The sequence below is a fragment of the Neophocaena asiaeorientalis genome, unplaced genomic scaffold (assembly GCF_003031525.2).
Source record: "Neophocaena asiaeorientalis asiaeorientalis breed wild unplaced genomic scaffold, Neophocaena_asiaeorientalis_V1.1 scaffold82, whole genome shotgun sequence".
NCBI classification, from domain to species: Eukaryota; Metazoa; Chordata; class Mammalia; order Artiodactyla; family Phocoenidae; genus Neophocaena; species Neophocaena asiaeorientalis.
Window position 1 is genome coordinate 9,735,475 of NW_020173068.1, and position 25,195 is coordinate 9,760,669.

The 25,195-nt window shown below is 47.5% G+C and overlaps 3 protein-coding genes across 5 annotated transcripts in view; all 3 read left to right on the top strand.

Moving 5' to 3' along the window:
- The window catches only part of RALGAPB (Ral GTPase activating protein non-catalytic subunit beta), a 94,087-nt gene extending 87,147 nt beyond the window's left edge, over positions 1-6,940 (top strand). For all 3 annotated transcript variants that reach the window (XM_024742897.1, XM_024742896.1, XM_024742898.1), the window contains 2 exons: positions 1,860-2,008; positions 2,851-6,940. In XM_024742897.1, coding sequence (XP_024598665.1) covers positions 1,860-2,008; positions 2,851-3,044 — 343 coding nt within the window. In that variant the 3' untranslated portion in view covers positions 3,045-6,940. The remainder of the gene's footprint in view (positions 1-1,859; positions 2,009-2,850) is intronic.
- Positions 6,941-8,444: 1,504 nt separating this feature from the next.
- Positions 8,445-13,206, top strand: ADIG (adipogenin). The gene is made up of 2 exons (XM_024743215.1): positions 8,445-9,364; positions 13,094-13,206. Exons 1-2 carry the CDS (start codon positions 9,238-9,240, stop codon positions 13,204-13,206), a joined length of 240 nt encoding a protein of 79 aa, XP_024598983.1. The 5' UTR covers positions 8,445-9,237.
- Positions 13,207-16,306: 3,100 nt separating this feature from the next.
- The window catches only part of ARHGAP40 (Rho GTPase activating protein 40), a 78,012-nt gene continuing 69,123 nt past the window's right edge, over positions 16,307-25,195 (top strand). Inside the window, 6 exon segments of the mRNA XM_024743067.1 lie at positions 16,307-16,483; positions 17,035-17,223; positions 17,333-17,496; positions 19,560-19,635; positions 24,935-24,995; positions 24,998-25,099. Of these exon segments, the coding sequence (XP_024598835.1) occupies positions 16,307-16,483; positions 17,035-17,223; positions 17,333-17,496; positions 19,560-19,635; positions 24,935-24,995; positions 24,998-25,099 (769 nt within the window).

Sequence of the window (25,195 nt, forward strand, 5' to 3'; positions counted from 1 at the left end):
GCTATTTAATGGAAAAATATTTCTAAGTAAAACATAATACTAACTTTATTATAATATTAAGATTTTTATTTTAGCTTCTCATGCACAAAAAGGATAAAAACAGAATAATATGATTCTAAGAATAATAAGAACGTATCTGTGCAGGCTTTATTGTTTCAAAGCTTTTTGCTTGCTTGTCTTTGGTTTAAACAAATAATTTATATCAAGCTAAACTTGATATTTTAACTTTGAGTAAGTTCCTTCTGTTTCCATGATCTGGTTTGTATTGCACGTAAGATGAATTTAGATTACTGTTGTAGAAACGAAGTCAGTAAAGGTGGTTTATTTTAACATTATCATATTAAATTTCTAGAATAGGGCAAGTCATTCTTAAAACTTCCATGTTTGTTTTGGGGTTTTTTTGGCCTCACTGCGTGGCACGCGGGATCTTATTGACAGTTCCCCGACCAGGGATCGGAACCCATGCTCCCTGCAGTGGAAGCACAGAGTCTTAACCACTGGACTGCCAGGGAAGTCCCCATGTTTTTTATGCTAAAGTATTTTAAAGCAAATTACAGATTTTCTAACATTCTAAATATGCACCTCTGAAGATTAAGAACACTTTTCAAATAGATAAAGATAACATTATTACAGTAATAAAGTTAGTAGCAATTTTTTAATTTCATCTAGTAGCCAGCTCACATTCAAATTTCTCCATTTTCCCTAAAATAGTCTTTATAGCTGGTTTGTTTAAACCAGCATCCATTTCATCCATCTGGTGTTAATTCTTTCAGTCTCTCAATACAGAACAGTCCTGTTTTTTCTTTTTTTTGTCCATGACACTGACTTGCTGAAGAGACCAGGATAGATTTCATGAGGGGTACTTTTCTAGAACTAGTTTGCAAGAGAACTCTTAAGTGTCTTATACTGTTTGTTGTTGTTTTAATCTTTTTAGGTCAAAAGTTCTAATATGATTGGACTGTAAAATTTGTGTTTTACTAGTAGTTTAGCAAAGTTTAGAATTTGTCTTGGGGACAGAATTAGTATAGGATTGATTTTTATTAAATGTCTTAAAAAATTGACTCACTGTCCCTTTGGCCAAAATCACTTTAGAAAGAAAGCTCATTGTGTTGCAAAACAAAAGCAAACCAAAACCCTGGCATATAGCATCGAAGAGTAACATGGGTACCTTTAGATGCATTGGCATAGCCCTGACACATGATGTGTAATTCAGTCTTCTAAAAGTACGGTTGCTGACCGTGGCAGCTGTGTTACCTGTTCAGAGGCTTTGAGGGCTTTGACTGTGCTAAGATTCAGCCAGTTATCACCTCTGCTGAGGAGGACAGTTGCAACTGACCCAGACTAAGGTACTCCCGACCTCTTTCCCCAGCCCCTAAAAAAAAAAAATCATATCAGGGATTCCCATAGTGAGCCTAAACTGTATTTCCACTTCTGCTCTGAGGTGCCAGCATTGACTGTGGTGGAATTCCCTGCCCTCTGGCCAGCCCCACTCTTGTTCCCTACAGGAAGGAGGAACTAAGTAAAAGTAAAAAAATGGCTGGCTGCTATTGATGGTTCCCTACCATACATTTTTCTGGCCTTTCCTTCCACCCCGTGTCCCCAGTGATTTTCTAAGCACAATTTTTAGCCCCTTTTTTGGTCAGCTTCAAAAGGCCAACCCCATTGATGGGTAATTAGGGTCAGGTGTTGGTGTGGGGAGCTTCACCGTGGGCTCCCAGAAAGAAGATTCTGAGCAGACTGATCACTTGTCTCTTCTCAAATACTGCCTGGCAGTAAGTCCCCTTGATATTCTTATATTATACATGGGGGACTTCAGCTCTTGAATATCTGGGGTAAAAAGAGTTTTTTCTTTTCTTAAGATCTACTGCTCTTGAAAAAGAAGTTCCTGTCATCTTCATCCACCCTTTAAACACTGGATTATTCCGGATTAAAATTCAAGGAGCCACTGGAAAATTTAACATGGTCATCCCTCTTGTGGATGGGATGATTGTCAGTAGGCGAGCACTCGGTAAGCTTCATATGTGGCTGAAGGGTTGAATTTTCTTTTCAGTTCTTTTTTTTAAAATAAATTTATTTATTTGTTTATTTATTTTTGGCTGTGTTGGGTCTTCGTTGCTGTGCGTGGGCTTTCTCTAGTTGCAGCAAGCAGGGGCCACTCTTCATTGCGGTGAGTGGGCTTCTCACTGCGGTGGCTTCTCTTGTTGCGGAGCACAGGCTATAGGCTCGTGGGCTTCAGTAGTTGTGGCACACGGCCTCGGTAGTTGTGGCTCACGGGCTCTAGAGCACAGGCTCAGTAGTTGTGGTGCACGGGCTTAGTTGCTCCGCGGCATGTGGGATCTTCCCGGACCAGGGATCAAACTCGTGTCCCCTGCATGGGCAGGTGGATTCTTAACCACTGCGCCACCAGGGAAGTCCCATTGGGTTTTCTTTTTTTTATTTAACATTTTCATGAACCAAAAAGAAGTATAAATAAGGAAATGATGATATTACTTAGTTGGTCCCACATGTGGAAAATCCTGTGGCTCTTGTTAAAAGGAAGCATGTTTGGTTCTGTTCTGAAGTGTGCTTAATCTGCTAAGTAGGAGCACAGCTATAATTCACAAACTTCCAGTACTGGAAAACGAGCATAGTTGTTTGCACTCCAGGGCAGGAAATGGGTTGTCAGGCTAGATTTTGATTTTGTTTTTCCATGTCATTGTGTGTTTCTTCTGACACTTTTGTCTTAGTAGAGCTCTGTCTCTCTGGGGACAGGGAGTTTTGCAAATGGAATGAAGTGGTTTGAGTTTGCAGAAAATAGTTCACTTGAGTACTGATGGCTCACCTAGCTGACTAAAACCCTCTGTTTTCAAGGTTTTCTGGTGAGGCAGACTGTAATTAACATTTGTAGAAGAAAGAGACTGGAAAGTGACTCCTACAGTCCACCACATGTCCGCCGGAAACAGAAGATCACCGACATTGTCAACAAGTACCGGAACAAGCAGTTGGAGCCAGAGTTTTATACTTCACTTTTTCAGGAGGTTGGACTCAAGAACTGTAGTTCTTAGGCCACTGTCTGTCTGGGACTATTGAACTCTAGTTTGGAGCTATAATATCAAAGCAAAACAATTCGATAGGTGATCACTGTAACAATAAAACAAATCACTCCCCGAGAGCTTACTGTTTAACCGCCAGAATAGAAGAGACACATTATAAACCCATCTGAGAGAAGACTTTTCGGCTTTTTAGTGAAATGGGCTCCCAGACACAATCACATTCCTGCTGGTAATGATGATATACGTTTTAGCCATAAACTTTCTTTTAAAAGTGACAATTTTAGTTAAATATAAGCCTTTTGAGGAGAAAGGCTTTTATGCATCTCAGTTAAACACGTGCATTGGTAGTTTCAAATTTGCAAATTAGAAGTTGAAGATAGTTTTATACCTCACTTTTTAGGAGGTTGTGTTCAAAAGTAAAATCTGTCTCAGAATCTTCCAGGACATTTAAAGACTCGTGTTGATAGCATGGAGGAGAAGGAAGGAAACCTCAACTTTCTGCTCACTCGCAGGTCCATTTGTCATCCAGCTCTCATCCAAATGTCAAACTCGGAAAAGAACTTAAGTGTTTTTTGCTCAGATAAGAAGTCTGAGATTAAAATATTTCATAGTTTTTCTCCACACTTCAGAAAGTTACTCTCATCACTGCAAAGGTCTGTCTGAAGGCCTCAGTTTCTGGGCAGCCCAGGAACAGATCTAAAATGGAAGCATGGCCCAGTCCTTTAATGAGGATACAAATGGAGTTTGTGGAGTTAAGTTAGAAGACAGCTGTGATGCCTCCACTCTCCCCATTATTGTCTAGCTCCGTGACATTATGACAGGTTAACCATTTGTAATTCCTTGGTAATTTCTTGGTTAAATATTAAGAAATATAAATTCACAGCAAAGGTTAAACCTTATTTGGTTTCATCCATTGTCTCATTTCAGGACCAAGCAGGAAACTGCAGTAGTTTATGAAGGATTCTAATTTGGGGTTCAGGAAATAGCCTCTCAACGCTACTAATTCAGATCTCTCCCAGAGAGCTACTAGGTTTCATCATAATTGACAAACATTAGTGACCACCTCCTTGGGTGGCTGCTTTTAGAAATGGCTGTTGTCATATTTTCTGGACTTTGCCGGCTGAAGGCACAACAAATCCCTGCCCGGGTTTTTGAAATACTTCTGTTACCTCGCTGCTACTTTTCTGCCAGGGATAAATGTTTTGAGGTGGCCAGACCCAGAACATCCTTACAAGGATTCCTGTTACAGTGCTAGAGTATACACTGCTCATTTCTCCTATTCTTATGTACTTTCTTCTTTATTAAGATTATTTTATGTTAAGAAAATAAGTGACATTTAAAAGTCCAAAGAGGAGTGATCACAGTTGTATAAGGGGTGATTTCCCACTTGAACTCTGATGTCAGTAGATTCTGTAGGTCAGGCCTACAACGGTCTGTTTGGTTTGATGTTTTGGTAGTTTAATTAGAGGGTGGGGAATAGTATAGGACCTACTTCCCTGTGCAGATATTTCTATTCCAGAAGTACATGTTGATATCTATGAGCAAGAAACGGCATAGCAGCTCTTGGTTTTACGTTTGCCGTACCTTTTTCTTCGTGTTTGTTTTAAGCTCAGGTAAAGGTAACCTCCTCCTTCTATGACTCCAGTTTCCATTCAGGGTATAATATTATTCAGTAATTGATCTTCTTTTTAATCTGGGCAATAAATTGATGTTTCCAGATGGTAGCATGGGGGAGGGGGTTGTATGATTAGCACGTTCTACCCTAAAAATGTTTTAGTAGCTCAGCAGGTGTAAAGTGAGGTTTAACAACTTTCGTGGAAATTCCAGATTGACATTTCATGGGAAAAAATGAGCACTTGTTCTGATGGATGTGGACAAAGAAGGCTATAAATTAACGTGCAACTTATAACATTCCAGAGGTTAAAAATAACTGATGCAGGTGTACCTCTTCAGTGTGACTCTTCAGATAACACTTTTACCTTTGGCATAGTTCTGCCGTCAGCAAAATGTACGGTGGTGTGTGTGTTGGGGTGGCCTTCCTGATGCTTCGGTTTGCTCTAATTTCTGACAACTCTTTGTAATTCTAATGGCTTTGATAAGTCAGTGAACAACCATGTTGAATGCATGTATGATCTGGAAGACTTTGTGGTCTCCCAGGGAAGGAGGGACGGATTTAGGACTGTGCTGCTCCCAGAGACGTGAAACCCCAGTGTGCACAGCACAGACAGAGTATGGGGCACACATACCTCGTCAGGTGCCGACCCCTTCTGCTCAGAATCACATCTACCTAAAAAGGGAGTGTGGTGGGGACCCTTGGACCTTTCACTAGTGTGGGTTTGAGTTCATGGTCACTAAGTCCTCTCAACTGCCTTTGTAAAAGTCACTTTGAGTGCAGTGATGCCAGAGGAGCATATTTAGTCTCTAATAATAATCTTTCGTAGTCCACTTGATAAATTTGCTAACACAGGTTCAGAACCTTTGGGGGGAAGCCAGGACCACTTCGGTCTTTGGCTTAAACAGTTTAGTTGCTGCATGTGACAGGTGCACCAGGGTGTGGATGAGAGTGGCATTTGTTGACAAGGAAAGCATTACCCAGGGGACAGAGGCAGGTAGCCCCTCGTAGTCCCTTCTCACATTTGGGGGGTAGGGGCTCTCTCCCCCTCTCTGATTGGGAGCATTGAGGACAGAGGAGGGCTTTTGCCTTTTCCTGTTCAGCCGGCTCTCTTTTGTCAGTGCTTCCTCCTAAGACCCCCTCCTGTCCTTTGGCCCTTTGACCTGGATAGTTACATGGTGGTTTGACCGCCTCCCGTCCTGGCAATATATACACAACATGCATGCATGCTGTCCTCCATTTCCAGGTCTTCAGGTCCCCTGAGGCCGCCCATTCTCCTCTGGACTCATTTATAAAAATAAAATACCTACATCTTTGGCCAGTAATGTCAGTTCCCTACAGGTTTTGTGTGTGAGGGCTTCATGAATGGTTACTTCCTGCATACACTGAGGAAGCATTTGTCAGACTCTGCAGAGTGATTTTTGGAGAAGCAGTGTCTTCAAGCGTATTTATTTATATTGGAAGGTGGAATTTTACCCAAAGAAAGTGGAAGTCAGCCTTGCTCAAAGACATGTAGATGGTAAAAATGTATCGGAGGTAATTTGACACTCCTGCTGGTAGTTCTCCATTCAGCATTTTTAAACCCCTTCAGGTTATATCTTCCTAAAAAGAATTGATTTATATGTTTACATGAAATGGTAAGTTGCGTTAGGTGGTCTGTTTTAGGGATTTCCATGACAGCCTCTTTTCCCGAGATGGAGAGATTGGAGGTAATCCACCCGTTCAATGTGGAATCATACTGTGGGTTCTCAGTAGCTAAAGAAGCCATGTACTGTATAGTGTTTTTCTCGGAGTATCAACTCATGTTTTTCAGATGCTTTTCTTTTTTTAATGGTGAGGGAAAGGTATAATTTGGGATTCCACAGTGCCTTGCATACAGTAGGCGCCCAATAAATATTTGTTGAAGCAAACCAAGTTTCCCAAGTCCTTGTCTCTTGCGGTGACCAAGAACATCTTTCTCCTCTGAAGGGCTTGGCAGTTGTGGCTAAAAAATAAGCAGTATCATTATTTGCTTGAAATCATATACACAATTTGTATGAATTTTGGTATGTTGCCAAGACATGATCTTTTTCTTATTGTATTTTCTGTAAATATTTCTGGCACTGAACTGTAAAGTAAAGGCGAAATGTAAATATGAAGGTGTCCTGTGTACCCTCGCCTCCTGTGTTTCCTCTTCGTCAGTTAGGGAAGAAGGCCCAGAGGCTTGTTTGTATTTATGCAGCCCCTTTGTCCAGAAGAAACCTATGGAATATTGAATGTAATACATTTAGTCAATTAAATTTTAAGGAGATTCTTATCTAAAAATGTCATGTGTGCTTTTGGTTTGATTCTGGCATGGGTGTTCTTCATAATTTAGATCAGTAGGTTTTCACCCTGGTTTTGTAGAGTATCATGAAATACTCAAAATTTGATAAATTTAAAAAGAAAATGATTTGGCCTTCTATGCTGGAAGGAGCTTGTGTAACTAAAGCACTGCCAACAGAGGCCCACCTTACAGAAGCTAGCAGTTGCTGAGCGGCTGGCTGGCTCTCTGTGTCCTGGGAACACAGAAATGCCCGCTGAGCTCCCTGCCTGCAGAAGATCTGAGCTCTGCCAGGGCTGGCCAGTCAGGAAAGCAGAGATGCAGGGTGAGGTCCTCCCGCTGCCCACTGGCCCTTTGAGTAGGATCTTGGCTGCAGAAGGTTCCATGGGGCCAGATTAACACCTAATGCCTAGGTCACACGTGGCGGGGGTGGGGGGGCGGGTGGTACCACTTGAGCAAACAGCTGTGGTGCGTGACTCTGCCAAGAGCCACCCCTCCAGCCTGGCACTGACTCCACGTGACAATGCGTGGCCCCCCAAAGTGCAACTGGAAGCCAGGGCTGCGAGTTGTCTCCCCTCAGGTGTGTGTCCACACCTGCTTGCCTCCTCACCACAGGACCTGCTGCTGGGTTCTGGTGGCCGGGGGAGCTTAGCCCTGGGCTGACTGCGCGGTGGCCCTGTTTTGGGGTCTGGCAAGGGTATGTGTGTTCGAGCCTTTCTCAGCTGTGCTGCTCAGCTCTTTCTGACCCCAGCCCCTTCAGAACCCAGTGCCAAGGGACCTCCCTGGTGGTCCAGTGGCTAAGACTCCGTGCTCCCAATGCATGGGGCTCGGGTTTGATCCCTGGTCAGGGAACTGGATCCTGCATGCCGCAACGAAGAGTTCGCATGCTGCAACTAAAGATCCTGCATGCCACAATTACAACTGGCACAGCCAAAAACGAACAAACAAAAAACAGTGGCAAGAAATCACCCCAACCCAGACCACCCAGCTCTTGGTCTTGGCCCCCGGGCCCTGAGTGGCACAGCTTGCCAGGCTACCGTGTTTCATGGATGCACATTCTAATACCATCTGCCCTGACCCTCCTCTGCTGGGGACTCGGGTCATTCCACAGCTGGGCTAAGACTCCCTTTAAACACACTGGCCCTCCAAACCCCAGCTGTCCCCGCCCCCATTTTTACTGTGGCTGGACCCCTCTTACCCTTCTCCCTGGGCCAGTGTCTTCCTCTAAGGGGGCCCTTCCACTCCATGTCTCCCCTAGGTCTACCACCCACTTCCTACAGCGGCTCCCCCAGCCTGGAACTGGGTCTGCCTGACTTTCCAACCTATGCTCCATGAGATGCCGTGGTCTAAAAATCAAGTCGGCCTCAGACTGGTTGCCCACTGACGTGTGGCGTCCGAGCCTCACCCCCTGGAGGCTCTGACTCTGCAGAGCAGGGTGAGCACGCCAATCGGCATGTCTCATAAGTACCGTCCAGCCCCCTCCGCCCCTCTGCTGGCAGTGGCTGAGGCAGGTGGGCCAGTTGGAGGATACCACGCTTCCGCCTTCCTCCCCTCCACAGGCAGCAGCCGCTCTTCGTGTGGACTTCCCACACCCACCAGGCTCCCAGCCTGGCCAGAGTCTCTCTCCAGCTTAGGGGCTGTCAGGCCCTGGGAGGTCCAGCGCCTCCTTCCTGTCGTGGGACCTGACGCGGAGATTTACTGACTACTCCATAATGAAAGAATGACAGAGGCGAGGGGGAGAGAGAAGCTCAGCATTTGGGGGTGTCTTGCCCATTTGGGAGATAAAGGAACAAGGTTCAAGTCTTAGAAGCTCTTCACTGAAAACCCTAATAAGGAGAGATGCAGAAGCTTCCAGATTAAATAACAGTCATTTACTGAGGGCCTTGCTGGCTCCAGAAGGAATATGTGACCTCAGATATATGAACACCCACCCGGGGGCAATTTGTATCCACTTTTTTAACTTCTAGCAGCTTGGCGAGGTAAGGATTATTTCCATTCTACAGGAGGGTCGGGGAGGTGTCACGTGAACCCACAGCATCTTACAAGGATTCAAACCCAGGCCAGGAAGCCCGAGCTTTTGTTTCAGTCAAACTGTCCCACTGTCCCCAGTTTCTTCCCACTCGTCCAAAACAGCTCTCTCTTCAGCTGCCTGAAGGACCTTGTGGTTTCCTTATTACGTCACCCGTTCAGTCACAATTGGGCTGAGAGCGGAGCGTGGCCCGGCCCGCCAGGTCCCCAGGGCAGCCCTGCCGGCCCAGCCCAGGCCAGCCTGGCCTAGCCACACACGCACCATGAAGTACCCTCTGGTGCCGCTGGTGAACGAGCTGACGTTTTCTTTCCTGGTGTTCTGGCTCTGTCTGCCCGTGGCTTTGCTGTTGTTCTTGCTGATCGTCTGGCTATACTTCTTACTCAGCCAAGGTGAGCTGCCCAGGCCCGGGCCCTAATCCTGGAGGCTGGGCAGGGCGTGGGATAGGCTGGGAGTCCCCAAACAACTGCCGAGAGAGGGGCGTCCTTCAAGCAGAGGGGTTTCCTGCTGGCTCCGAGAAAGCATGGACTTGGTAGTTTAGCGTTTCTTATCCTGGAGTCCCAGAGTGAATCCTGAGTTTGGAAAACAATGTGTATGTGTGCACATCTGGCCCTTCAGGGGCCACAGCTAGCATGTAAGGTCTTTGGTACATATGAAAGTATTGTGAATGTGATTGCGAATTTAGTTAAGATATTCTAGATAGAAGATAAAACAGTTTATTACTTTTGCGCTATAATATAAATATATTTGTGGTAAAATAAACTTGGAGCAGAAATGTACTTGGAATTGGTTATCGTGTATACAAAATTCATATTATTTCTGAAGAGGCAGTAGTCATGTACCACCGATAATAGAAGCTATTATTATCAAAATGTGTATGTAAACTGTATATATATATATACAGAATAATGGAACTATAATTTTTGTGTGAAATACGGTGTCAAATGTAAAATGTATGTTTCAGCATGGCAGTAAATGCTTTCTGTTTTTGTGACCAATCATTAATTTAGAAGGAATTGAATCTTTATAATAAATAAATAAATAAATACACACACAAAAAGGTGTCCCTTCAGGGCCACAGCTAGCACATAAGGTCTTTGGTACAAATCAGAAAGAGGTGGCCCCTCTGGGCAGATGAATTAGTAAAAGACGTCCCTTCCTGTGAATGCAGCCAGGGCACAAGGCTTGGTGAGCAGAGCGTGGGCTGGCATTCAGTCCCTCTCGGCCCTCAGCCCTGTGCCCTTGCAGTCAGCAACCAGCTTGATGGGTACAGCAGCCTTCAGCATTTAGCAGGTGCCCAGAGACCACTCACACAGTTTCCTGCCCAGACCGCACATCAGGGAGGATCTGGGTTTCTGTGGGACACAGGATCACAGAAGCTGACCGACACCTGTCCTGAACTCAGCATGCCACCCAGAGGAGTGGGAGGCAGGGCGAAGCAGGCCTGAGGGAGGCTGGGAGCGGTGGGCCGGTGGGGACGGGGGACAGCCTGGCCACGTGGCAGGAATGACACTCTGCTCCTCAGGTGTCCCGTCTCCCCCGGCACTCCCATCACCTAGGGGCCTCTTCCTGGGGACTGCTTGACCTCCCACTTCCTGCTCAGCAGCCCCATGACCTTTGACCACCTGCGCAGGGAGGGCACTGAGTGTGCTGCCAGCTCTGCTCAGATGGTGCTCAGACAAGCTGAGCAGTTCACCCCCAACTTGCCCCATAATCTCACATGTAGGGGCCGGCAATTGTGCAATTGTTACGAGTTCCTGGCGAGAGCTTCCAGAAAATGTTTGTTTACCAGGGTGGACGGCAGCCCTCCCTGAGGGCCAGTGTTGGGTAGAAGGCAGAGCCCTTGCCTGCAGTGGCTATAAAATCCCGTTTCTCCAGAGTCTAGGGGATGTGGGCCCGGGTTTCAGCTTTGCCCCTTAATCGTTCATAACAATAGCTTTTTTGAACACTGTGCTAGGCCTGTGCTAAACACCTGGTGTACCTTATTTCGTTTAATCCTCAGACTAACCCTGTGAAATAATCCGTATCATACAAGTGAGGAAACTGAGGTTTGGAGAGAAGTTACCTGTCCAAGGCCACACCCTTAAGAGTGCCGACTGTCCAGTGTCTCACCTGGGCTCTGACACCTACCAGCTGTGGGACTTGGGGCGAATCCTCTCTGAGCCCCAGTTTTCTCACCTACAAAATGGAGATAATAACGGTCCCTACCCTTTGGGGCTGTGGAGAGATGCATGTCAGGGGCCGGGTACCTGTACACCCATGGCATATAGCAGGTGTTTGGAAGCTGAGAAATAATCCAGGCAGTGTCGGTTTTGTCAAGGTAGGAGGAAGTGTAGGCGTAGCTTTAGATGGGTTTTCTGGAAGGTGGGACACCTTCCCTGAGGTCCAAGGCACTAACCTCCTCCAGCAGTTCGTTCTCCTTGGAGGCCCATCTCTAAGCCATCCACAGCCTGCCCTGTCTGACCCCGCTCTCAGACTTTCTCCTGAGAGGCTGTTCACCCACCGACATCTCACACGGCGGTTTGAAACAGGTCCTTTTGTTGATTTTGCATTGAAGAGAAACTGTCCTTAAAGTGAGGCAAGCAGCCCTTCCTCAGGGTCCCCGTCTTCTTGGGAATCTCAGTATTACTGTGTTCTGTCTTTGTGCTGAGAATTGGCTCAAACCCAGGGTCTGGACCTGCCAGGGATTGGGGGGCTGGGGCTTGGGACACCCTGGCCTGGGGTTTTCTCTTCTGCCATGGATCTCTGGATTGGAATCAGTCTGGCCTGGAATCCAGGATGAACAGCCGTCAAGAGGAGCTCTGATTCCCCCCTCCCCAACCCCACCTGGCCTGGCTCAGCAGGGCGGTTTCAGAGCCCAGAAGGGAGAAGGTTGAGTAGCAAGTGCCACGTGGCCCACGAGGATGTGAGGATGCCAATGCGCTTTTCCAAGTGGAGGCTGGAGCAAGTGGGGGGGAGAGGGGAGCTGCCTGGTGAGATGGGTACAGAGGCAAGAAAAGATGGTTGGCAGCTGAGCCCTGGGGACGCTGGCCAGGGAGGGCAATGCTGATCCCCAGCCTGTCACAGGAAGGGAGGATGAAGCCTCCGAATTCCCTGCCTTTGGACAAGGGCCCCCATGGAACCGCACGGGACTGTGGAGCCGGTACCTGCTTTTGCGTCCAGCGCTGCCACCTCCCAGCGGCAGGAAAACCTACACGTGTTATTAGATGGGCACCACCTGAGCTTGCTAACACGGCGTATCTCGGGAAGGCAAGGTGAGAAAAGAGGGAGAAGGGGGAGATTATTGTTTTTCTGAGTATACTCAAGTTGTTTCACTGGTTACAGAGAAGTAGAGGAGGTTGAAGACAGCCCCTCAGATTTCAGACCAAGAAAAGGCCGAGGGGGTTTCCTGGTGGTCAAGTGGTTAGGATTCGGTGCTTTCACCTCCGGGGCCTGGGTTTGATCCCTGGTGGGGGGCTTTGGTGGGTGAAGGGGGCGTTCTTTTTTTTTAAAAAAGGGATTCTACCATATACTTCTCTGCAACTTTTTTGTAATATACCATAGACATCCAGCAAGTTACAAGATACAGATCTAATGCGGGTGTTTTACAAGCCTCCTGACATGCCACACGTGAGTGTGCCACACTTCATCACCCAGACCTCTCATGATGGACACACACATGGTTTCCAGGGTATTTTAGTGTGTGTGTGTGCGTGTGTGTGTTTCACCATAAAGCAGTGCTGTAAGGGAAACCATTGGACACATATACTCAGACATTTGTTAATGAATGAACTGGTGGATGGATGGATGGACAGGTGGGTGGGTGGGCTTGTGTCTCCTCGGTGACCCCTCCTGGACCATGCTCAATACAGGTAGGTCATTTGCTCACCCCTAGGGTCCTTCCTCTTCTAGAAGATGGATGTGTCATGGGCCAACCTTCTTTCTTGGTCCCAGCTCACCATTCAAGGTCCTAAAGTCTTCCTGATGTCTTGGGGCTGTCTCACCTGCCATGATTCTGCCTTGGCCCCCTGGCCTCAGATAAGGCTGCAGGGGATGCCTGGGCCCTGCAGGAGCCTCCTTTAGCATCGAAAATAGGAGCTAGGATGTGACCACTGAAGAGGCCTTGTCTTGTCCCTCCACAGCTTCAGAGGAAAATGACTCAGATGTTTGCTTTGATTGGGAGCCCTGGAGCAAAGTCCCTGCCAAGTTTTGCCAGAAGACGTTGCATAGCCAAGAGGAGGAGAGGCCCTGCTAGTGAGGCTATTCGGCCAGGTGAGGCCCCTCTAAGAGGTGGGGGGCTGGAAACAGGAGCCTCAGGGCCTGCCCAAAGCCTAGGGCGGCTGCCACGTTGGAGCTCTGCTCCCTCTACCGTGTTGGAAATCTTGCTGTCTCTGCCATGTCAGAGAACCTTCTGCCTTATTGTGTGGGAGACCTGTTTTTGCCACCTCTGCCGTGAAGAGTTTCTTTACAAAGGCCCCCCCCACCCATTATCGCTATGACCTCACCTCCGATCACCCTCCTTAGGGTCTTTGCACTGGCTGTTCCCTCTGCCTGGAACCCTTCTCCCCACACATACCTCACGTCGAAGGGTGCTGCTCAAATGTCACTTTTTCAGTGACAACCACCCTCCTTAATGCTGTAATCTTTTCCCCACTCTGGCTCTGCTCTGCGTTTTCTTTCGCCATAGCACTTATTACCCATGACATGCTCGATAATTGATGTCTCCAAAACATCCATAGCAATGCCTGACACACAATGGAGGCTCCATAGATATTTGTAAAAGGAAGGAGAAAGACATGATAACAATAGTAATAGTAATAATAATGGCTGATATTCATTGAGTGTTTAATAGGTACCAGAGCTCGTGCTAAACGTTCACAAGCTCATTTACGGAAGTCCTACGAAGAAGATATTATTTTTATCTTCATTTTACAGATGGGAATTCAGAGTGTCAGTGCAGTTAAATAATGTGCCCAAGTATCAGAGCTCTACCCTCACTGAACAGCGAGGACACCTCATCCATCCCAGTGGGATTAAATGCCATTTCTATGCCAGTGACTCCAAATGTATCTCACTCTAATCTCCCTTCTGAGCTCTATTATCTGTCCCCTCCATGCCTTTTCATGGCTAGAATGGGATTCTTAATTCCCTTTGCTACCCAACAAAGCAAAACACAGCACCCGATCTTCTGCCAGCTGGTCCGCATCTCCATGAACAGCATTGCCGTTGGTTGGTCTAGTTGCTTGAGCCGCAAGCCCGGGAGTCATCTGTCACGCCTTTCTTTTCCTCCCACCCACGTCCAGTCCATCAGCAAGTCCTAAATGCCATCTCTCATGCATCCACTTCTCTCTGTCCCCAGGGCCCCCATGGCCTGCCCTACCCCAAGGTCTGTCCGTATGTCTCACTCTTGGAGCCCCTGCCTGTCCGAGTGGAGAAAGGAGGTGGTGGTGAGAAGCAGGGACCCTCACTTAACCTCAGTCACACTGACCTTGTCAGGTCATGACCTTGACAGTTGAAAAGGAAGTTGAGGGCCCTTTCCCCAGAAAAACACACACTTGGACACGCACTCAGAGTTTTGTGCTCAGGGCCAGGTTCACAGGTTGTCACCTGTGCGGTTCCACAAGGTCACATGTTCAGAAGAGCCCCATGCTTCGTTTAATGTTCTGCTGTCACTGTCTTGAAATTCTTACTTTTTTTTTTTTTTTTTGGCTGTGCCACGTGGCTTGTGGGATCTTAGTTCCATGACCAGGGATCGAACCCTGGCCCTCGGCAGTGAAAGCCCAGAGTCCTAACCACTGAACCACACGGGAATTCCCTTGAAATTCTTAGTTTTTGAACAAGGGGACCCACATTGTTCATTTTTTTAATGGGCCCCACAAATCACATAGCCCGTACTGTTTGTGTACAATTAATGGGGTAAGAAAAGGAGATATTCGGACTCTGATATAGAGCCCTTCCTGCCCCATCGTGGTTCTGTCTCCCTCTTAGTCTTTCATCTCATTGTCACCCTAGATCTAATGTTCCACTGCTTCCCAGCCTGGTTTTCCCAGAGTCAGCGGGGCTGCAGCAGCGACCGAGGTGGATGGGAGACTTGCCAGGGAGGGGAGAGGACTTTGGCGAGTGAGGTGCTCCCCAGGGACCCCCGACTCGTCTCCTCCACTGATGGACACACGAACGCCTCCAGAGACCCGGCTCTTCTCCGTTACAGACCACCTCCCAGTCCCCCCAGGGAGGAGCCTGAGCCTGTGAAGACAGTATAAGCTGGCCCTTGGGGGGAAGCTGCCGACTGAACTCCGAGACCTGTGAGGGCAGGCCCCTGAGAAACCTGTTGGGCCTGACCAAGTCCACTCATTTGACAAGCTGTGCAGCCCGGGCCCAGACCTGGCACCACCTTGAGCCATCCTGACCTTTGGGAATCTCTTTCCCACCTGTTCAAAGGGCTGGGGATCTTGCTCTGAACTTCCGTTCTCTAATTTCAAACTCACTGTATGTGAAATCAAGCTCAAAATCACTCATCCTTTTTTTTTTTTGGCCATGCCACGCAACTTGCAGGATCTTAGTTCCCTGACCAGGGATTGAACCCCGGGTCCCCGGCAGTGAAAGTGCCGAGTCCTAACTGCTGGACCACCAGGGAATTCCCTCAAACTCACTCCTTGATTAGTCTTCAGGTTGATTTTAATAACAAATATTAATTTTATAACTATGTACATTATCTACCATTTGCCTAGTTACAATAGGAAGAGCTCACCTTTAGTGGGTGCTTACTGTGTGCTAGGTGCTTCACTATGCATTTTTTATACACATGATTTTTTTTTTTTTTGCCGCGTTGGGTCTTCATTGCTCCACACGGGCTTTCTCTAGTTGTGGCGAGCGTGGGCTACACCTCGTTGCAGTGCACGGGCTTCTCATTGCGGTGGCTTCTCTTGTTGTGGAACACGGGCTCTAGGCACGCGGGCTTCAGTAGTTGTGGCACGTGGGCTCACTAGTTGTGGCTCGCGGGCTCTAGAGCCCAGGCTCAGTAGTTATGGCGCACGGGCTTGGTTACTCTGCAGCATGTGGGCTCTTCCCGGACCAGGGCTCGAACCCATGTCCCCTGCATTGGCAGGCGGATTCTTAACCACTGCACCACCAGGGAAGTCCCACATGATGGTTTTTAATGCTCACAAGCATTCTGTGAGGTAGGGTCTTTGGTTATTCCTGGTTTACAGATGGGGAAACTGAGGCACAGAGTGGTCAAGCAACTTGCTCAGAGTCACACGGGTAGGGTTGGGATTTGAACCTGGACCCTGACTCTAGCGCCTGGTCCCTGTTCCACTGTGCCAGTTCTTCTCCAGGTTGGGGTGTTGGAGGAGAATATGGAGGAGACACAATGTTCTGACCTTTCAAGAAACCCCCTGTCCCTGTACCCCCGCTGGCTACGGGCAAGCAACAGGGTTGATGGGCTGGAGAAGGGGACAGGCCCTCTCAGGGATCACCTGGATGTCATCTTTGTGTCCCCTCTTTCTCTCTCACCCCACATCCCACCAGCCACCGTAAGACTTCTAAACAAAGGCAAGAGAATGAGTCTGAATTATTAGCGCCTGAATTATTAGCTAGTCTCCTGAACTTTGTTCTTTCTGGCTCTGCTTTTTTCTGCCCTATTAGAGCAATCCATCCAAAACACAAATCGGAACGTCTCTCCCTACCATCCCTATCTTTCTCCCTCTCTCTCTCTGTCTCTGTGTGTCTCTCTCTGTGTGTATGTGTGTGTGTGTGTGTCTCTCTCTCTCTCACACACACACACACACACACGCCCCTTCTCCACACACGCTTTGTCACGAGGTTCTGTCAGTGCTGTGCTTTCTGGGGGCTTTCCTGGCATCGAATAAACACTTTTAATAACAAAAAGCTCCCCTTTGGCTGAAGCTCCCCCCCCCGCTGACTTTGTCTGACATTTTCTCCAACTGCCCTGCTCCATGCAATGCCATGTACCGTTTAGTGCCACTGCCCCTTTGCTGCTGGGGCTGCTGGGGCATCGTTCGGCTTCCTGCTGACCCAGAAAAACCACCAAGCCGCCCCCCGACCGTCCACCACCCGCCCCCAGCCATTCTGGAGGAGCCAGAGGAGCCTCCTGGGGCGAGCTCAGGCCTTGAGGGAGGGTGGCCGCAGCCTGGCTCTGCAGGAAGAATGTCCGGCCGTGCTCCCGGAGCGTCGCCTGCAGCAGAGGGCGGGCCAGACAGCTCCCTGGGGCCCCTGGAAGGCTAGCAGCTCTGGAGGATTGTTGGCTGTGTGTGTACGGGTTGTCTGTGGAAAGATGCCCTCCCTGCTTGGGTGAGAGGCTGAGACCCCAGGCCTCTGAGGGAGTGGATTGAGGCCCCCTTTCTGGCATTTTGTCTGGTAAGGCAGGAGGGGTGTGTGTGTGTGTGTGTGTGTGTGTGTGTGTCCGTCTCCCTGCTGCCCAGATGGCCCTGGTGGCCCTGGCTTCACCGTGTCCCCAGATCCCACGGGCCCTCATCGCCAGGCGGCTGGGGCACTGTGCCTGGCGCTAGGCAGACCTGGGCTGCAGGTACAGGAATCCCAGGAGAGGAGAGGGAAGGTTTGGGCCACCGGTGTCTCAGGGTCAAGCCCGAGGGGCGAGGGGACCAAGTTGAGTGCCCATATGTGCTGGGGGCGTGCGTCATCTCACTTCATCCTCACCACACACTTGTGAAGCAAGAATTCCCCTCTCATCCTACAGATGAGGAGACAGACGCTCTGGGAGGTCAAGTAAATGGCCCAAGCTTACCGCCAAGGGGTGGAGTGGGTTTCTTTTTTTTTTTTTTTTTTGACTGCATGTTGAATCCATGCCCCCTGCAATGGAAGCACGGTGTCTTAACCACTGGACCACCAGGGAAGTCCCTGGAGTGGGTTTCAAACCTTGGTCCGTGAGACCCCAAACCCAGGCCTTTCCTGGGCCACACACTACCCTGGGTCACTGATTTTTGGATACTTTGAGCTGTGAGTAACCCACAATATGTGCCGTTTCCCCTTCCTCTGGATGAAGAGAGTATTAGGGACTCCAGGGCTTCTTTGGGGCTCAGGATTCAGGACCCCAAGCTGTGGAGTCTCAGCTGGGTTAGTGTGGCCATCTCGACTGAGAACTGTCACCCCCTTCCCCCTGCTCAGTGTGCCTCTCACAGCAAAACCAGAATTTTTATTTATTAAAACAATGTCTTTAAATTTATTTTATTTATTTATTTTTTTGGCGCCGTTGGGTCTTTGTTGCTGCACGCAGGCTTTCTCTAGCTGTGGTGAGCAGGGGCTACCCTTCGTTGCAGTGCGCGGGCTTCTGATTGCGGTGGCTTCTCTTGTTGCAGAGCATGGGCTCTAGGCGCGAGGGCTTCAGTAGTTGTGGCTCGCAGGCTCAGTAGTTGTGACCCCTGGGCTCTAGAGCGCAGGCTCACTAGTCAGGGCGCACGGGCTTAGCCGCTCCGTGGCATGTGGGATCCTCCCGGACCAACGCTCGAACCCATGTCCCCTGCATTGGCAGGCGGATTCTTAACCACTGTGCCACCAGGGAAGCCCTAAAATTTTTATTTTTATTGTTATTATTATTTTTGGCTGTGCTGTGCGGCTTGTGGGATCTTAGTTCCCCAAGCAGCAATTGAACCTGGACCCTCGGCATGGAAGCATGGAGTCCTAACCACTGGACCACTAGGGAATTGCCCAGATCAGAATTTTTAAAACATCATTTCTCCTCGACTGTGATTACAGCATATTACAAACAATGTGATTCTGACAGAAATTCAAACAGTACAGAAGTATATGCGCCTATTTCCCAGAACCTACTACTGTTAAGGTTTGGACATATACCTTGGGAGAATGTTGTGACATATATAAAGCTGTACCTATATAGTTCTACGCAAATACAACCATGGTAGTGGTTGTGCCTTTACGCTTCCTTTCAACCCTTAATTAATGTTATGGACATCTTTACATGTCAGTAACATAATGATCTAACTTATTCATTTTAATGGTCTCCCAGAATCCAGTTTTATGGGTATCCTTTCGTTAATTAGTTCCTGGCTAATTTAGACATATAGATTGGCTCCAATTTTTAACCATTCTAAGCAATACTGTAATGGACATCTTTGGGGATTTGTGTGGGTAAAACTCATTCCTAGAAGGGTAATTGTAGGTTTTAAAGGAACAGTTAGAGTCTTGATAGTTCCTGCCCAATTGTCCTCCAAAAAATGCTGTAGCTCAGAACACGCCTGCAGCAAGGGAGCCCCGTTGCTCTCCTCATTTCCACCTGAGGACCAGATTGCTGCCCCCGACCAGAGTTTCTAATTCAATAATTCTCCAGCAAAGACTGAGATTTGGCAGAGTAGATTCGCATATCCAAGTTTTCAAGCATCCAGTTTTAAATTTAAATTAGTTAAGATTAAATAAAAATTCATTTACTCAGTCATACCAACCACATTTCAAGAGCTCAGTAGCCACACGTGGCTAGTGGCTACTGCACTGGCCAACACAGCATAGAAAATAGCCTGATTAAGTGACTCAGGCAGGGACAGGCTAGTGTTTATGGTGGGGAAAGAATGGGTTCAGATCACTGCCTTCATACCTAAGGACCTCCTGAAACCACAGCGCATACCAGTTGAGAGCACTAGAGCTGGGGCTTGCAACGTGGGTTCGAATCCTGGCTCTGCTGCTTGCCAGCTGGGTATGTATGGGTGGGTCATCTACTCCTGGGTCTGTTTCCTCATCTGTAAACTGGGGACAATAGCACCCACCTGTGAATATTAAACTGATGCCTGCGTGTGTCTGGTGCTGGGCATGCAGTAAGTGCTCAGGAAACACTGGAAACAAAATGACAACAGGAAACGGTTATTCATGCTGTACACGGAGGATCTATGCACTTTTCTGCATATACTGTACATCAATAAAACACTGAAAACAGAACAAACAAAAAATCAGCTGTTAGTGATGCTCAGAACAAATTTTGTGGGTGTGCTGAGTGCCCTTGTTCTCTGGTGAAATGGGGGACTCACTGCAGCACTGCGTCACGTGACCTCGGGACAGTGACGCCATTGGAACTGTTAGGGTTTTATTTCATTTCTGTCCCTTCCTGCGTCCCATCTGACCTCCTCAAAAAGTTCATCCAAAGAAACGATCACTCCCCTCTCCCTGCTTAGCTGTCAAAAGGGGACAAAGGTAATGACTTTTGTTTTGGTTGAGTCACCGCAGTTTTCAAATTGTCACCAAAACACCCAGAGGCTGGTAATTTTCAAGCAAATCACAAAGCAACTAAAGAAATCATGCTGTGCACCAGCAGGGGTTTCCAAACGGACACAGGAGGTTCCCGGAAGGGCAGTTTTCTCGAAAAGCATAAATCAAGCTAAACCGCCAATTTTATAATTAACTGGGAATCAGTCTCCAGTTAAGCTTCTGCTCGGTAAAATTGGCCAAGAGGTTGCCCAGGGAGAACTGGTGCCCTGCCTCTTCCTTCGGGCACTGGCAGACCTGAGATTGCTTTGCTTTACCACTTTCAAGGATGTTTCAGGATGGGAGGGTGGAGCTCAGCGTGTGGGCAGGACACTTGGGGGAAAGGCACAAGCCAGGGCCTGTGGGTAAGGTGCTGGCGGGACAGGCCACGTGCAAAATGAGCCTGGGGGCCCCTGTTCAAAAATTATTAAGAATTTCAAGATGGTGATAGCAGAGCACTAAACCCAGCACGCGCTCCTCCTAAGCCTGGGATCCTGTGGGATTACCCAGGTCACACACCCGTGATGCTGGTCCTAGGTACTGGATCACACCTCCAGAAGTTGGGGGGACATCCACGGGTGGGGTGTCAGGCTGAGGGCAAAATACAGCCTCAGAGACTCCAGGGCACAGGACCCCACAAGGCAGAAGCCAGGTAGACAGCAGGAGCAAAATTGGCCCCCTGTTCCAGGCTATAGCAACTACGACAACAACAGAGAAAAATCCAATAGAACAATTCTGCGGGGGAGGCAATTTGGCAGGAAGTGTCAAAATTTTATACAAACCCTTTGATTCAGCAATTCCACTTTCGACTCTCTTCCACTGCTACCTCTGCGCAAAGGTACAAGGTCATAGATATGAGGATGCTTTTTACTCATGACCCGATGGAGGCAATCCAAGCAGCTGTCAAAAGGGCGTAGGTTAAAAAACCAAGCTACCTCCCCAGGTAAGGATATTTCAAATGCACTCTGTGGGTGAACGTCTTATGATTCGACTGCTCAAGATATTATCTAAGGCCCCGCTTTTAAAATTTCTTTTTATTGCTGTGCATGGTATCCACTTTGTTCTAAGCCCGGATCCCTGCTGGGTGACTGCCGACACCTGGGGGCTACTTATTTTTCGCACATGTCTTCAGCAAGTTGTCTACATCTCAGAATTCCCAACGAAAGTCCTGAGTTGTATCTTCTTGAAACAATTCCTGTGGCTGGAGGAATGCAAGCAATAGTTCTTTTCTTTTCTGTTTTTTATTTTTTAAAACAATAGCTTTATTGAACTATACTTCACATATCATACAATTCACCCATTATAAAGTACACAGTCCAACCGTCTTCAGTCTATTCCTAGAGTTGTGTAACCCTCATCACTATCGATCTTAGAACATTTTCATCCCCTTAAAAAAACTCTGTACTCATCGTCAGACACTCACACAACAGTTCTTAATTCAAGCTTACCTGGACCTGCGTCTGTGACTAGGCTGGGGGGTGGTGGTCACAGCTGCTATAATGGGGGATCGTGGAAAGGATGCTGGGGAGGCAGCCACAAGGCCCACCACATCCGTGCTCCGCTCACTCGTGACGTTGTGATGTCCCTTTGTCCTCGTCTGGCCCCGAGATGCTGACGGCCTCCTGCAATACGCCTTCCTTACCTCGCCAAGCTCTTATTGTAAGACTGCCTTTAGTGCAGTAAGAGTGAGGCAGATCTCATGTAAAAGGGATACGGTGGCCAGGATTGGGGAAACCCCAGCCCTGGCTGGGGGGACAAATTATGCAAAGACACGGAGGTCTAAGAGAAACTGGAGAACTTGCCAACTCATAACTGGCAAGCAACGTTCACGTGGGGAAATGGCAAATGATGAGGCCCACGTGTTTCTGTCAATCTCACATTTCTAGCCGTTCTTTTTATTTTTCTTGCTGTGCTGTGAAGCGCAGAAATGTTCCTCACGGTCATAGGTTCTTTGTGGATTTACTCTTTTTCCCTCCTTGGAATGCTTCTCAATCAGAAAGTGCTATCGATATTCGGCCATTGTGTTAACATTTACCCAATATTTGGCCCACCTTTCTTACTTTTAACTTTGGTTCTTTTACATTACGTGTGTTTTCCCCAGCTTTACTGAGATATAATTGACATATAACATCGTGTAAGTTTAAGGTATTCAATGTGATGATTTGATACACATATATTTTGTGAGATGATTACCACAAAAAGGTTATTAAGATATTTATCACCTCACAGAGTTAGCACTTGTGTGTGGTGAGAACATTTAAGATCTACTCTCGTAGCAATGTATAAGTATTTTAACTGTAGTCGCCATGCTAATCATTAGATCCCCAGAACTTACACGTTGTACAACTAGGAGTTGCCCTTTGACCAGCATCTCCCCATTGCCCCCACCAACCCCTAGCAACCACCGTTCCACTCTCTGTTTCTATGAGTTCTGTTTCTGTGAGCTGTTTTAGATTCCATCATACAGTATTTGTCTTTGTCTGAATTATTTCACTTAGCATAATACCCTCAAGGTCCATCCATGTTGTCACAAATGGCAGGGACTGGGGAGCAGGAAACTACAGTCGTTTATGCTCTTCTTTATTTTCATTTACCCTTTACTTCTTTGCTTTTATGCATTGAAAGTCCCCCCTCATCCAGCAAACTAACTATGCACCTACATGTGTTTTTCTAGTTGTGTTTTAAAAATTAATTTTGGTGTCTGGTGTGAGAGACCCACCTTCTTAGATTTTTTCTTTTCCGAATGTTCAATTGTCCCAGTACAGTCCCAGACTCCCAGTAAAGTGCACAAATATTTACCTTGTACATCTTGATGTGTGTACCTGTGCAACTACCACCAGATCAAGATATAGAACACTCCCATCACCCCAAGGCTCCCCCATGTCCTTTCCCAGTTAATCCCCCCTCCCCCAGGGTAACCAGGCTTCTGATCTCTCACCAGGAAGTCTTTCCCATGTCCTCGTGCTGCTGAAGGAAGAGGTTCTTCATTGATCATATTTTGATGTGGCTGGATAATCCTAGGTAACAATTTACTGAGGACTTCCCTGCCCCAGGAGTTGTTCCAGAGGCATCGTTCACATGCACTGGCTTGTTTCCTTACCTCACCCTACGAGATGGGTGCTGTCATTGTACTCCCACTTTATAGACAGAAAAAAGAGAAGTGAAGCTCAGAGGGAAGTGATGGAGCTAAACTGAGCCCCCAGCAGCCTGACCCACAGCCTTCCAGATTGACCATTACTCCTCTTGCTTAGGAAATTTGTCCTCCACCCCCACAAGAACCCCAGTCCAATGTGAAAGCACTGTCCTTCCCTCGAATGGAATCTTCTTTTAAACCTTTTGTTTTGAAATAATCTTAGACTCACAAGAAGTTGCAAAAATAGTACAGAGTTCCCATGTACTCTTCACCTACTTTCTCCCAGTGTTAATATCTTATGTAACCATAGTTCATCAAATAAAATTTTTAAATAATGACTTTCTATTCCTAAAGCATCGGAGATAATTAGTGTTCAACATTATCTTATCTTCTCATCTTGGTAATTTGATTTTCCCCACTCAGCTATGAATGATGATAATAATTCATGCTAAAGGGTACCACATATTGCTGACCTTTTACCGTGGATCAGTTATTAGACCAAGTACTTTATATACGATTGAATTTCATTCTGTTATGTTGACAGTAATTATCTATAAATAAACCAAAAAATAGTAACAGTTATAATGACTGAGTACTCAGTATATGTCAGGTGATGTGGTTTTTGGCCACGTGGCTTTTGGGATCTTAGTTCCTCGACCAGGGATTGAACCTTGGCTCTCAGCAGCGAAAGCGTAGCATCCCAACCACTGGACCGCAAGGGAATTCCCTCAGGAACTGTATTTTATACGCTTTATCTAATTTAATATCCCCAACAACCTTGTGAAGTAGATGCTATTATTAGCCCCATTTTACAGATGAGAAGCTTGACACACAAAAGGGTAAAATTATCCAAACTCCCAGGTAAATTCAGAATCCGAGCCCAGAGAGTGTGACTCCATAGCCCATACAACGAGCACTAGGCTGTATTGTAGCCACAACATTATTACCGACAGCCACCGCATGATTCCTTTCCATTCTCAGAGCACTCTAATGGGGCACTGCGGAATATTCTGATTAAGTCTTCCGGTAATACTGAAGAAATCTGTCCCCCCCTCTCTCGGCAATTTTCACCTCCCATAGCAGGAATGCCTGCAGATCCCCACTATTGCCTCTAGATGGCGCAGTCTAACATCATTTATTTTTCAATTAATATTCTGTCGTTACGCAGAGTGAGGAAGAGGAACATTGGAGCTGTGGGTGACACGGCCAAGCGTAGGGACAGATTGGGTGAGAGAGAGCAACAAAGGACCTGAATAGACACAATGAGAAGAGGCCTGTGGGGTGACCACTTTCCTCCCGCCCCTCCTGTTGGAATGCAGGTAGTAAAAGCATCTTCCACTGGGGCCTCTGGCACCCGAAGCACTTTACACCCCTTAGCCCATTTTACCATCGCAAAGACCTCACAAGGTAGGCACAACTTTATGATGACAAACGGGGAATCAGAGGCTCAGAATGTGACCCCATCAGCCAGAGGTAGAGCTTGAACTTGAACCTGGGATGGAGTCCTGAGCCCCTGCTCTTCTCCACTCTGCGCTTCCTCTTCCTGGTTGCCTGGGCGGATGGGGGAGCCTCAACGCACATACTGGTGCATGGCTTGAACGATTGTTTTTCCTTTTCTCCCTAGAAATTTAGGATCCCCAAGGGCAGACTTGGCCTGACTAGGGTAGGAGACTTGTCCTTACAGGATATCAGAAGGTCCCTGCCTTAGCCCTTATCGAGCTGACCACACTCTGTGACGTCCTGGGCTTGGACCCGAAAAAGAGCAAGGCCGGCAAACGGAAGGCGACAGGTCAGCGGTCCCAGCGCATCAAAAACCCTGAGGCTAAAGTCCCAGCTTTCTCATCGAGGGAGCTGCCTGGGGAATGTTCCACCAAAACATTCTTTG